We start from the raw sequence: 14,667 nt of genomic DNA on the forward strand, positions 1-14,667 counted from the left end.
ACCTCTAGATTAAACCAAAGGTAAGCAAAAGCTAATAATAATAATAATTTATTTATATCCCGCCCTCCCCAGCCGAAGCTGGGCTCAGAGCGGCTAACAACAGTAAAGTAGTACAGCATTCTAAAGAGGGCCAAATGTTCATTTCATAGGCCTGTGGCTCCCAATTTCTCTCTTAATAATTGTTCTACTTTGTGTAAGATCATCTTTACAAGGCACATTATGAAAACTACAGGCACCTCTCCAAGCACTCCTGGGTGTCCACATTCCAAATGACTATCCAGCCACCAACACTTCCTGCTGCCAGATACTGTCCACACGGAGACCAGGCTACAACATTGAAGGGCTGGTAGACAAAGGAAAAAATAAAGATGCATCATTAACTGCAGAACACGTTGAACAATCTCACTTTCATTTTGGGCACCAAGCAACTGTACTGATTATTAATTCTTTGTGAGAAAAGAAAGCATCTATATTGGGATTTTCTAAGCAAACCGAAAGGCAAAACAGATGTATGAAGATACCCGGCACTCGTTTCAACTTTACATTTATCATCCTTGCGCGGGATGAGGAGCCTTGTATTTAAGGGAAAAAAACACCCTGTATCTTATATAAATATGAAAGTTGAGAAACTATTTCCAGTTGCCACAGCCACTGCCCAGTCCTATGAAATGTCAGGTTCTATTTTACAATTCTAACATTTGGAAAGAAAATTAATATCCCACAGTAATAATAATAATAATAATTTATTATTTATACCCTGCCCATCTGGCTGGGTTTCCCCAGTCACTCTGGGCAGCTTCCAACAATACACTAAAATACAATAACCTATTAAACATTAAAAGCTTCCCTAAACAGGGCTGCCTTTAGATGTCTTCTAAAAGTTTGGTAGTTATTTTTCTCTTTGACATCTGGTGGGAGGGTGTTCCACAGGGCAGGTGCCACTACTGAGAAGGCCCTCTGCCTGGTTCCCTGTAACTTGGCTTCTTGCAGCGAGGGAACCGCCAGAAGGCCTTCGGCGCTGGACCTCAGCGTCCGGGCAGAACGATGGAGGTGGAGACGCTCCATCAGGTCTACTGAACCGAGGCCGTTTAGGGCTTTAAAGGTCAGCACCAACACATTCCATTGTTCTGCTATGCACTCTGTGCTTACCTGATCAATGATGCATCTATCTATAGGAAGGTTTATTAGGCCTAGTTTCTTTTGGTTAAGAGTCAAAGACTGAGTGCACCTGAAACTGAACAGTACCTTTGCAATGAATTGTTTATACATATGCACAGGATACTGAGAGCAAGTAGACTCCTTTCAGCAAGCGGTACAACCACTAATACTGTATCAGGTTTCCAAAGGGAAACTGCTATATCCCAAGGATGTTTGCAGCACAATACTATACAGGTCTGCGCAGAAGTAAATTTCACTGAATTCAATGAGACTTACTCTCCCAGGTAAGGAGATACAGGATTCCCTGCAGGTAGACTGCTCATTTAGAAAAGCATATCATAGCCATCTGGGAGCGATCAGTTTAACAATGGATAGCCAGCACTTCCTTCATGTGTCAGGAAAGCCCTCTTCTTACAATACGTACAGATTGAATAGCAAGCACCTAGAGGATACCAACCTGTGTGACGGACTTATCCAACAGATCTAGTTGATGATCCCAGGTTTCTCGTCTGTATAGTTTAACCACTTTCTCTACTGGAACAGCAAGCAACTATTCAGAGAGGGAAATGTTTTGTTTTTAATAATAGTTTTATTATTTATACCCCGCCCATCTGACTAGGTTTCCCTGCAAATCTCAATTACAAAATGAGTTCCAGTTTTGTGGCTTTAGTTATAAAAGTATTTTTAAGCCACAGTGTCGTAAAATATCTAGGCAGAGTAAAACAATAAAAGAACACGGTTAAAAACAATACGATGTTTGATAAGCAAGCACTGATGCTTCATTCATATTGGAAGGAACTCACTAGACACAGAGCATTGTACACAGAACACAGAATGCATTGTATGGGTTCCATTCTGTTCCAACAAAGCCGAGAGACCAGCCTGTGGCAACAATCTGAGTCAGAAAAAGCAGGACAGCTCTCATGGCTAAGACTGCAAACCCTCAGGAGCAATGGAGATTGTTCCAACAAATGTCTGAAATCAGCCAAGCACATGCATACTACAGCAGCTATACCGAGTACCAGTCTTCCACAATGCTGCTTGCCTTGAGAAGCGTGGCACTGCCCTCTGGCAAACATGACAAGTAGACACCTTTCTTCCCAAATTTGAAGCTACAGAGGTGGCCAGAGATTTTTCTGAGCAAAAGATTAGCAAGAGTATGTTACTTTTGCTTGCCCTTTTCGCTTTGTGAAAAGAGCAACCAATAAATGTAATTAATCGTGATCATCTATTACAGTGGTGCCCCGCAAGACGAATGCCTCGCAAGATGGAAAACTCGCTAGACGAAAGGGTTTTCCGTTTTGGAGGTGCTTCGCAAAACGAATTTCCTATGGGCTTGCTTCGCAAGACGAAAATGTCTTGCGAGTTCCTGCGGGTTTTCCCCCCCCCTTCCCCCCTTTTTCTAATCCGCTAAGCCGCTTATCCGCTTATCCGCTAAAAGCCACTAAATCACTAATAGCGCTAATCCGCTAAGCCGTCAATGGGCTTGCTTCGCAAGACGAAAAAACCGCTAGACGAAGAGACTCGCGGAACGGATTCTTTTCGTCTTGCGAGGCACCACTGTATATGGGAAGAGGTTCTTGTGCCATTTCATATGTTGCCCACTCCCTGCATCTGCATTACTTAGAAGACACAGCATTTATGATTACGACAGCAGCACCTTCACCAACACTCGCCATCCTTAATCCTGAGCAGGGCTCTGCCATTGTTCCACATGTTGGATTTCTAAACACTCAGCTGCTACATCTCCACTGCACAGTGGCATCAGGGCAGGCTGATTTTCAGAGGAACAACAATTTGAAAAGAAGAGATTCTAACACATTTCCCTACCCATTGCTTCTCCAAATTTGCACACACACACACACACGGATTAAAACACATAAAAACAACTTGTTACCTTTCCTGTTTTGGGTTGCCACGCGTGTCTACATATTGTTTTTGCATTCACCACATCATTACACTTCTGCAGCAATGGCCAGTTTGTCTCACAACTCTGGAAGCAAAATAAGTTAATAATGGTTATCCATCTTGAGATGAGCTCTTTCTAAATATGAGATTCAGGTAGATAGCTGTGTTGGTCTGACGCAGTCAAAATAAATAAATAAATAAAATAAAATGTCCAATAGCACCTTAATAATAATAATAATAATAATAATAATAATAATTTTTTATTTATACCCCGCCCTCCTCAGCCAAGGCCGGGCTCAGGGAGGCTAACAAGCAATAATAAAAACAAGTTGAATGAATACAACTTAAAAACAAGATTAAAATACAACATTAAAATATTGAAACATTAAAATATTAAAATGCAGCCTCATCACAGGAGGAGAAAGGAAAAAGGAAAAAAGAACTAAGTTTCTTCTTCGTATAAGCTTTCATGTGCATGCACACTTCTTCAGATACTTAGCTGGTCTCTAAGGTGCTACTGGACATTTATTTTATTTTTTATTTAAATGTGATGAGTTTTAGATGAAGCGGGGTGCAATATAAGTTCCCACCCAAGGAAGGACAAATAGCCACTGTGGATCCACAGCCTGGGAGAATCGAAAAAAAGGTCTTCAACTATGCCAGTTAAGTATCTCTACATAGTGCTACTCAAACTTTGAGATCATTAGGAACTTCGAGAAGTGAAATGGAGACACTTCCGTCCCTTAACTGGAATGTTTCTTTAAAATGTCTGAACACAGTTGGTGTGGGTAATGACATGTAGGACAAGCCATAAATTTGTTTTGTTTTGTTTAGTTTATTGTGTTTAGTTTAATGTGTTAAGGTTGTGTTTTGTATTGTTTATATATTGTACTGTATTGTTTTTTCTCTTTTTTGTTTTCTTTCTCCTGTCTTTTTTCTTTTCTTTCTTTTTTGTAAGCTTTAAAAGTAATAAATATTATTTTAAAAAATAAATAAATAAATTTGAATGATTTGGTAAATATGTACTCTATGAACCTGCTGTCTTCACAGTATATGTTCCTGGTTGCCTGAGTAGCCTGTGACCATTTTTCCTGTAAAGAAACACTCTCTTCCAGAAGGCATGGGCCCTCTTGCACTAAACACAGAAGGGGGTGGTTTTTCTAAGAGCACGAAAACGTTAATATCTGAACACAGAGAATGGGAGTTGGTATGAGGTCAATGCAGACATGAGAGAAAATAAAATTTTAAAAACCTACTTAAGTATCTCTTGTGGTAAAATTCCAGGTTTAACTCCAAGAAGTGGCATTTTACCTGCTCTGAAATTTTCCATACTCTGACCGACCCGTCACAGCTTGCTGATGCCTGTGCAAGGAAACATTTTTAGAGAGTCATTAGCCTCTGACCAACCAGCAAAGTACTACTGCATTAAGGTTTACATTTAAAACAGCAGCAAACAGTATCCTAAACATATTACGCAATCAAACATTCATGGACATACTGGTCTTCAAATGCATTAGCCTTTAAGGTGCGCTTGATGTTTTCCTATCAAGTGTTGGAAAGAATAGTTGAAAAAATCAAGCCTGAATTTGATTTTCATATTATCTTTTCTACTTTTTAGCATAGTTACAATTTCATGAAGTCACTTCGCCAGTGCCACATCATACACACACACACACACACACACACACACACACGAGAGAAATATTTTGTTTGAAGGCACTCTTAAAAGAAATGGTTGAGTATTTACAAAGCCATGACAAAATCTCATTTTTAAAAAGTGATAATGAACACTATAAACTTTTTATTAACATCTGACTGTTGTGTCTCTCCCCAAAGAATGCTGAAAGTCATAGTTATATAGCTTTGCAGGTTATTCTGTGCTCTATATATGTCACAAAGTAATTTTAGTTTTGAATTTTTAAATTATTAATTTATTTCATTAAGGAGGTTTTACAAAAACCAACTTAATTAAAATGTGTGATCCACTTTTAAGAGACAAGAGAAGAAAGAAAAAGTCCACTGGAAAAGTTGTTACCAGAAAAGTGTTTTTTGGATCGAATGACACACTTAAAACAGGTGCGTCATGTCCTCGAAATGTCTTTTGCTGGCTGCTGTCAGTTACTTCCACAATCTTCACCAGGAAGTCACTAGGGATAAGCATAATACTACTATTAGTTGTGCTATATAATGAAAAATTGAAAATCTAACTTTTATTGGAATAAATGAAGCTGTATTTCTTCCATTTAGAAATGACTCAATTACAATTACAGTGCAGATGTACCGTATTTTTCGTCCTATAGGGCGCACCGGCCCATAGGATGCAACTCATTTGGGGGGGGGGAATGAATTTAAAAAAAAAAAAATTCCCCCCAGCCGCGGCTGCCGCCCCAAGCCTTGGCACACCTGCCCGAAGCACGGGGCACCCTCCGGAGGGCTCCGCATGCTTCGGGCGGCAGGCTGCCGCCCCAAGCCTTGCGCGCCCAGCGGGACCTCCTGCCGGCCGCGCAAGGCTTGCCGACACTCGCCGGGGCTGCAGGCTGCTGCCCGCAAGCCTTGTGAGCCTGCGGGAACTCCCGCCGGGCTTGCAAGGCTTGCGGATAGCTTCCTGAAGCCTGGAGAGCGAGAGGGGTCGGTGCGCACCGATGCCTCTCGCTCTCCAGGCTTCAGCGAAAGCCTGCATTCGCCCCATAGGACGCACACACACATTTCCCCTTCATTTTTGGAGGGGGAAAATGTGTCCTATGGGGCGAAAAATACGGTAAAGTGCCTTTTAAAAGGCACTGCATGTTTCTACGCAAATGTGGGCACACAATTACTCTACCACAGAAAAAGTTAACCTCTGTTCAATCTCTGCAATTCAGAGATTCATTTGTGTTATCAAACATTATAGACATAAAAACCATTTTCATAATGCATATTAAAACTGTTGATTATAATGAACTACTAACCCTGACAAATTGTCTTCCTGCTATGAGCCCCTCAAGGCAATTACAACAAATTGATCTAATTTAAAATGACAATTAAGGACTCTTGAGAACCACCTCCACAAATATCACCTGCAAATGCTTATAACAAGAGCAAGAGGTAGAAAAATGGCAGTAAAAGTCGGCTGGAGTGCTTTAAGCTAACCTTCAGAAACTCAGTAAAGTGATAACTTATATCGTACACACTCTTCTGCAGCCTGCATTAAATTAGGTACAGCCAGACTCACTTCTCCACCAGATCAGTGCAAGAATGTAGACAGCTTCCTATGAGCAAAGCTGATGTGTTTTTCTCAAAGGAATGCCAATTATATGTAGAGAGAATATACAATGTTCTTGCAACAATCCCAACATTAAATACAATCAGCAGAGCATACAAACTTTTTTCCTATCATACATGAACAGAATATTAAAACAATGTCTTCTATCCAAGGTTGCTGGTATTCAAAAGTCATAGGGAAAGCCGTTTGTGTGTCTTTTCCTTCTACTTCAGAGTCAAATTACCTGGATCCAGCAGCTACTTTGCTCCCATCAGCACTGAAAACTACATGGTTTGCATTCATTGTGAAGCGTGTCAGGATACCATCTGGAGCACCCTCTGGGAATGTATGGATCTGGACAGTATTGTTAGAGACTGCCGTAATCAATCTTCCATTCTACAAATAAAGCAATGGGAGGGTCAGGTGATTTAAATAAACATCTACTGACTCCAGGAGCAGTTCAATCCTCTTCAACCGGCTCCCACGTAACCATCCAGCCACAGCTTCCAAACATCTTATCAGTGTGTCTGGGGCAAGTCAGGATGGCCATCCATCAACAAATAGAATTGGGTGTCATCAGCATACTGATGGAAGCCCAACCCAAAACTCCGGACAAGCTGGGTGAGGGGGCACATTAAGATGTTGAAAATCATCGGGGAGAGTATCGCACCCTGCGACACTCCACACACCAAGGAGTGGCGTGACAACAGTTCCCCCCAAAGTGCCACCCTCTGCCCCCAACCAGAGAGAAACAAGCGCAGCCATTGAAGGACTGTACCCTGGATCCCCACGCTGGCGAGGCGGTGGTCCAGGAGTTTGTGATCAACCATGGTGAAGGCTGCTGACAGGTCTAAAAGAATCAGCAGCCCCAACCTGCCTTGATCCAGCTGCCTACGGAGATCATCTGTTAGGGCGACCAGAGCCATCTTGGTCACATGACCAGAGCGGAAGCCGGACTGGAATGGATCCAGAGCCGATGTTTCATCCAGAAACCCACCAAGCTGTTCAACAACCGCTCTCTCAATCACCTTACCCAGGAACGGAAGATTTGAAACTGGGCGGTAATTGGATAGATCTAAAGGATCTAATGATGTTTTTTTTAAGAGTGGGCTCACCACTGCCTCCTTCAATTCCCCTGGGAATGTCCCAGTGCCAAGGGACAAATTGATGGTATCCCCTTTTCAGCACTAATAAAGTTGTCAATACACTTCAGGGCGAATATACTTATTACTCAGCTGGGCTCAAAGACTGGCCAGGGTGGAGACTGGGGAGAGGCCATTCCTCCTCCCCCATTTATGTTCCCTTGGCAAATATGGGCTTGAGAATGTCCTTGCATGGATTACAAATTACAGTTAAATCTATTTCTAGGGAAATCCATATATATATGCACAATTGTAAAATTAACAACCATTGTAAAATTACCTCTTCAAAATACTTTCATGTAAGAATAGCAAGCATCAGTCTAGTACAGGCATAGGCAAACTTGGCCCTCCAGATGTTTTGGGACTACAACTCCCATCATCTCTAGCTAACAGGACCAGTGGTCAGGGATGATGGGAACTGCAGTCCCAAAATATCTGGAGGGCCAAGTTTGCCTATGCCTGGTCTAGTTACGTACTATAATTGGATGCTGTATCAGATTAGCCACTAAAGCACAAATTCAGTAATGACATGAGGTTGGGAGCAGCAAACATGAGTCCCAGGGCCAAAATGGTAAGAGGGAAATAGTAAAATGGTCACCGTAAACACACAACAGCACAATAACTTTAATGCTGAAGGTGTTACAAGTAGCCAGGTAAATTTGCAAGCGCAGTATAACCAGCCTTTAATAAAAGATAAAGATTTGAAAAATTTAGGGGGTGATTTTCTTATAATAGTAGTCTCATTTGAGGCTAATAATAATAATAATAATAATCTCAATTATAAGTATCAATTGAGTTGCTTTAACTTGCTGTATTCACAAGAGGGCAGACTTGGGCAAGGTTTCACAAATAAAATACTTATTAAAAATTGCAGTCTGAGTATCAAATTTAACAAAATGATAATATTGCAATGAAGAAAGTCTTATTAAACTTTGAAACAAGAGCCCAACTTAAATTAACAAAATAAAATGTAGTGCAAATATTGTTTCAGAAAGGAGTTGCTGATGTCGAACATGTGGATTTGTATTGCTAATATTTTACTCATCTTTTTCTATTTTTCCATTAAAACAGGAAACATAAAATAATTATTTTGTTTAAAGAAACGTTCCACCCAACTCTAAATGCATCTACTGTCTGCTGGTGTTAAAACAGAAGACCAGGGGTCAGCAAACTTTTTCAGCAGGGGGCCGGTCCACTGTCCCTCAGATCTTGTGGGGGACCGGACTATATATTGGGGGGGGGTGAACGAATTCCTATGCCCCACAAATAACCCAGAGATGCATTTTAAATAAAAGCATACATTCTACTCATGTAAAAATCCGTGGGCCAGATTGAGAAGGTGATTGGGCCGGATTGGGCCTCAGTTTTCCTACCCATGCAGAAGACGATACAAATGATAAGTGATACCTCTTTCAATCAAGAAAGCAGTTGTGAACACCCTGCAAAACACTGAAAAGAAAGTTGCTACACCAGAAGTTTTTACTTGTCTAACAAGTTCACACAAACAATCTGCAACACAGACAGCCTAGGTGAATGAAGAGAACCAGCTGTTCCAATTTACAAAAGCTTTTGTGCCTAGTCATAATTCTCATGTCACAGGTAATCAAGTCAGTGACTATATTCAATCCTGACATAATAGACTGCATAGCAGAAGCAACAGGTTGCTCAAATGTTGCTGACTTCCTATCAGTATAAAACACAGCTGTGAAAATGACCTCATTGTAGGTATTGCCTAATGCACAAGGCCTATTTGATGACACTACTTTTACAAAGGAGCCCTGCACACATACTGGAAGAACCAGAATATCTCTAAGTTCCCGCTGTATAGTTCATAACTGCAGTACCTTGAGAGCAAACGAGTAGGCCTTTTCTCCCACGTTAATTGACTTGGGGTCATTGTCATCCAGGCTTTCCCAAATCCTGACATCTCCATCACTGCCGCATGTTACAATACAGCTATTCAAAGAAACAAGATCAATCTTACACAAACATGTACGAAACTGTATCAAAATTCTTCACAGTTTTCACTAAAGTAAAACAGTGGTGGAAGTTTCTCTGCAAACGCTTTCATTCCTCAGAAACAATATACAGTGGTACCTCGGAAGTTGATTGGAATCCGTTCTGGAAGTCCGTTCGACTTCCACAACATTCGGAATCTAAGACACGGCTTCCGATTGGCTGCAGGAAGCTCCTGCAGCCAATCAGAAGCTGCGGAAGTCCCGTCAGTATATTTGGGTTCCAAAGAACGCTCGCAAACCAGAGCACTCACTTCCAGGTTTGCGGCGTTTGGGAGCCAAAACATCCAACTCGCAAGGCGTTCGGGATCCAAAGTACGACTGTAAATTGATCACAAGAAGAAAGTGTTAGCTTTGGTGTCAACAGTCACTATGGATGACACTGTAAAAAGATGAGGTGTCCTACTAAATTTCAGGTGACTACTTCACATCTCAACCTTATAGATTATGGTGATAAAACAAGGCATAAGGAAAGAGGCAATCTCTTGAATACATGCAAAAAGACCATACAATTGGGCAGCAAGACCATACAATTAAACCACATGACTTCCCCCAAAGAATCCTGGGAAACCCTCACAGAACTACAATTCCCAACAAACTGCAGTCCCCGGGATTCTTTAGCTGAAGTCATGTGGTTTAAATGAATGGTGCATAGTAGGCAAATTGCTTCCTCCCTCATGAATTTAACTATCAGTGGTTATTGCCACAATGGGTATGTGCTGCCTCCATAGTCTGAGGCAGTATGCTTCTAAATAACAGCTGCTGGAAACTACAAAGGGGAAACTGCTGTTGTGCTCAGGTCCTGCTTACGGATTTCCTACAGTCATCTGGTCAGTCACTCTGAGAACAGGATGATGAACTAAACGAGCCATGAGCCTGATCCAGGAGGGCAGTTCTTATAAATTTGGCACCAATGAAATCCATTTTTGCAGAGTTCAAACTACATAACTCTAAAAAAGGACAGCACCCTGGCTAAGTGCATCTGTTTTGGCCACCAGGCCATGACAGTTTGTCCTCATTCCTCTGTTGCTTTTCACTGCTGTGCCACCTGGCAGAAAAGATGAATGTAGAATCCGCTTGCACTGAGATCATGCAAATCCATCTGTGCATGACTGTACTATTCCTAGTTGTCAATGGAGTATTCAGTTCCACACAATGCTGGAGTTCCCTTGTAATTTGGCAGCAGTCATTCAGATGGGATAGGCAATAAAGGCACAACATCACTTTGACCCATAGCATAAACAAAAATCTTTGGGTCTTAAGAATTATGAAGTCATTTATTTGTTCTTCACATGAAACAAACACTGTGGGAAGCCAATAACAATCACTTCCTGCCATCTATGCCAGGAATGGGGGACCTATGATCCTTCAGATGTTGCAGGACTCCAAACCCCACCAGTCTTAGCCAGCATTGCCAATGGCTAGTGATGTTCTCTACAGTAGAAATATATATATAAATATAAAAAATGTCTAGTAGCACCTTCTTGTTGTTTAGTCGTGTCCAACTCTTCATGACCCCATGGACCAGAGCACGCCAGGCACTCCTGTCTTCCACTGCCTCCCGCAGCTTGGTCAAACTCATGCTGGTAGCTTCGAGAACACTGTCCCACCGCCTCGTCCTCTTGTCGTCCCCTTCTCCTTGTGCCCTCCATCTTTCCCAACATCAGGGTCTTTTCCAGGGAGTCTTCTCTTCTCATGAGGTGGCCAAAGTACTGGTGCCTCAGCTTCAGGATCTGTCCTTCCAGTGAGCACTCAGGGCTGATTTCCTTAAGAATGGATAGGTTTGATCTTCTTGCAGTCCATGGGACTGCACACGAAAGCTCATACCAAGAACAAACTTAGTTGGTCTCTAAGGTGCTACTAGACAATTTTTATATTTTTTATATATGGCTAGTGATGTTGTGAATCATCCGGAGGGCCACAGGTTACCCATCCCCAACATATACATACATTGTGTGTGTGTACATTAATCACATGCAACTGGGCCCTCAGTCACTTACCTCCCAATGTCATCAAAGCAAACATCTGTGTGACCTTCTGTGTGGCCGTATCTCATTGGCTTTTGTGACAAAGGCATATTCTTTATCTAGGTTACAAAGTTAAAAAGGGCTTCAAGCAAAACAATTACAAGTGATTAACAGGTTTTTGAGTTCAAAAATCACCAAATCTACAATTACGTTCAAACTATTTTTATTTTTTAATATAACATCATTAACCTGCATGAAATTTTACAGTGTAACACAGCCAAAAGATTACCTGTAGAAGCTTACTACCTAATTTTAGGCTGGGGGTGTGTGAATGGAGAGGCAATAGTAGTAGGTAAAGGTAAAGGTAAAGGGACCCCTGACCATTAGGCCCAGTCGCGGACGACTCTAGGGTTGCGGCGCTCATCTTGGTAACATATACAGTAATGCCTACAGACTGCAATGTCATTATAAAGAATCTCAGTTACTATACTGTACTATGGACAACTGTATTAGTCCTTTTTCATCATTTTGCCACAGACACAATTCTTTAGGATAGGAAAAAGTCAATAACTTATTCCGTATGTTATGAAGGCTTGGCTATTATTAGACTCCTTTCCTTTCTTTGTCTTGTTATGCTTACGTTTTCTTCCGTCAGCAGCCCCTCGACGAAATCTCCAAAAGGGCGGTTTTCTAATCGGTGCCAGTGATTTGAGGAAGAGGTAAAAGCAGTGCAATTCCAGATTCAGTGACCTGCAGTGAAAGCGTATAGTCCTGTAAATGCAAAAACCACAGTGGGACATACATGCAAGGCGATAAATCATCATCATCATCATCATCATCATCATCACCATCATCACAACATTAGGAGGGTTTCTTTCACAAAGACAAGAAGCAATGACATGGGTAGTGCAAATACTTTGGATTACACCGTTTAGAAGCACACCTTTTGTAAAGGTATCAGCCATACAGGTGACTCTTCACTCAAGGAGTTGCCAGGCTCCTGCTTACTCTCTTAAAGGTAAAGGTACCCCTGCCCGTACGGGCCAGTCTTGACAGACTCTGGGGTTGTGCGCCCATCTCACTTAAGAGGCCAGGGGCCAGCGCTGTCCGGAGACACTTCCGGGTCACGTGGCCAGCGTGACATCGCTGCTCTGGCAAGCCAGAGCCGCACACGGAAACGCCGTTTACCTGCCCGCTGGTAAGCGGTCCCTATTTATCTACTTGCACCCGGAGGTGCTTTCGAACTGCTAGGTTGGCAGGCGCTGGGACCGAGCAGCGGGAGCGCACCCCGCCGCAGGGATTCAAACCGCCGACCTTTCGATCGGCAAGTCCTAGGCGCTGAGGCTTTAACCCACAGCGCCACCTGCGTCCCGTGGCGCTTACTCTCTTAGGAGGGCACCAAATTCCCAGGATCCCAGCTTGGCTGCCACTTAATCCGAAACAACTTGCACCAAATGCTGCCTCATAATGTTTTGTTTGAAAGCGGGGAGGCTTCCCCACAAAGTTTGCTATACTTGGAGAGGTGAAGAATGGAGAGAGAGAGAAAGGAAGACAGAGAGACAGCAGTCTTCTCTCTTCTCTTCTCCCCCCCCACCCCCCTTTTTTTTTTTGCTGGAGCACAAAAAAAGGGGAAAGGAGCAGCGGGGAAGCAGTGGAGACCCCAAGAGATAGGAGTGGGGTGGGAGGCCACTTCTAGGCAGGCAAGAAAGAAAAATAGCAGCACACATGTCCATGGCAGGAGTTCAGAAATAGAGGGGGAAGCAGGGGTAGCTGCTCTTCTCTTTATTTGTAAGCCGCCTTGAGTCCCCGTCTGGGGAAAAGGTGGGGTAACAACAAAATAATAATAGCAGGTCGTTGTTTTGGGGGGGTTGCTTGCACCTCACCAAATTAATAATAATAATAATAATAATAATAATAATAAAAATAGCAGGTCCTTGTATGGGGGGGTCGCTTGCCCCTCACCAAATTAATAATAATAATAATAATAATAATAATAATAGCAAGTCCTTGTTTGGGGGGTCGCTTGTCCCTCACCAAATTAATAATAATAATAATAATAATAATAATAATAGCAAGTCCTTGTTTGGGGGGTCGCTTGCCCCTCACCAAATTAATAACAATAACAGGTCCTTGTTTGGGGGGGGGGTCGCTTGCCCCTCTCTGCAAAATAATAATAAATAATAATAATAATAATATAAATTATGTCAGGTCCTTGTTTGGGGGTGTCGCTTGCCCCTCTCTCCACAAATAATAATAATAATAATAATAAGCCCTTGTTCAGGGGGTTGCTTGCCCCTCTCCACAAATAAAAATAAAAAATCAGGTCCTTGGTTGGTGGGGTCGCTTGCCCCTCTCCACAGATGATAATAATAATAATAATAATAGGTCCTTGTTCAGGGGGTCGCTTGCCCCTCACCACAAAATAAAATAATAACAGTAATAGTAGTACGTCCTTGTTTGTGTGTGGGGGGGTCGCTTGCCCCTCACCCCCCCGACCCCCTCGTTGCGCCGCCTATGGGGGCAGCCTGAGGTAACAAATCCCCCCCTTTTTTTTTTTCTTCCTCCTCCTTCGCTTCTCTTTTGGGGGGGGCTGAGGGGAGAAACAGGGCCGAGGCCGGCCCCCCCCCAACACAGCCCCCCCCCTCCTCACCGCCACACGGAGGCCCCCGGCCTCTCCTCGTCGCCTTTCTCCTTCTTCCCGCGCTCTGGGCCTGAGGCGGAGCCGGCGTGGGGCGTCAGAGTCCCGGCCTCGCTCTCCTCTCCGCCTCCCGCTCCTCCTCCTCCTCCTTCCCGGGCCGGCCATGATGGCGGGCGGAGGAGGCGCCTGAGGTGACCGGGCCGCCTAGCGAGGGAGGAGGAGAAGCGCCTCTGCGCGGCCGGGAGACGGGCGAGGAGGGCGGGCAGCAGCTGGCCGGGCCTCTCGGCTGCTCCTCTCCCCTTCTCTCTTCTCCTCTCCACCCTCTGGGTGTTAAAAGGACATCTCTGTGTGGAGCTTTATGGGATATATACACTTTTTTTCTGCCTCACGGTTTCCTCCCTCCCCATTAATCTCTTTATTTCGGAGCTCCCACCCCCCCCTCTCTCTTCTATTTATTTTTTTAAAGCCCCCCACCCCCGAGTTTATTTCTCATTTCTTCCCGCCTTTCCTTCCTCAAATAGCCCCTTCCCCATTGGCATTTTGGTCAAATAACCCCCTTTGGGGGGGCTTCTTCCTTCTTTTCTTCCTAGGGGAGTAA

General features: G+C 43.3%; 1 protein-coding gene across 4 annotated transcripts in view; it reads right to left on the reverse strand.

Annotated features, from left to right (window-relative positions):
- The window catches only part of WDHD1 (WD repeat and HMG-box DNA binding protein 1), a 37,017-nt gene extending 22,792 nt beyond the window's left edge, over positions 1–14,225 (reverse strand). The window contains exons 1-10 of one of the 4 annotated variants that reach the window (XM_079985400.1): positions 14,082–14,225; positions 12,072–12,181; positions 11,465–11,550; positions 9,294–9,405; positions 6,552–6,703; positions 5,102–5,213; positions 4,378–4,428; positions 3,056–3,151; positions 1,616–1,708; positions 237–343 (exon numbers count right to left, since the gene is read on the reverse strand). In XM_079985400.1, the coding sequence (XP_079841526.1) occupies positions 237–343; positions 1,616–1,708; positions 3,056–3,151; positions 4,378–4,428; positions 5,102–5,213; positions 6,552–6,703; positions 9,294–9,405; positions 11,465–11,541 (800 nt within the window). In that variant the 5' untranslated portion in view covers positions 11,542–11,550; positions 12,072–12,181; positions 14,082–14,225. Of the gene's footprint in view, positions 1–236; positions 344–1,615; positions 1,709–3,055; positions 3,152–4,377; positions 4,429–5,101; positions 5,214–6,551; positions 6,704–9,293; positions 9,406–11,464; positions 11,551–12,071; positions 12,203–12,374; positions 12,436–14,081 lie in introns of those variants that run through there. The other 3 variants (XM_079985402.1, XM_079985399.1, XM_079985401.1) reach the window with 3 other exon arrangements.
- Between the last annotated feature and the right edge of the window lie 442 nt (positions 14,226–14,667).

Source organism: Podarcis cretensis (genome assembly GCF_951804945.1).
Source record: "Podarcis cretensis genome assembly, chromosome: 1".
Classification (NCBI taxonomy): Eukaryota; Metazoa; Chordata; class Lepidosauria; order Squamata; family Lacertidae; genus Podarcis; species Podarcis cretensis.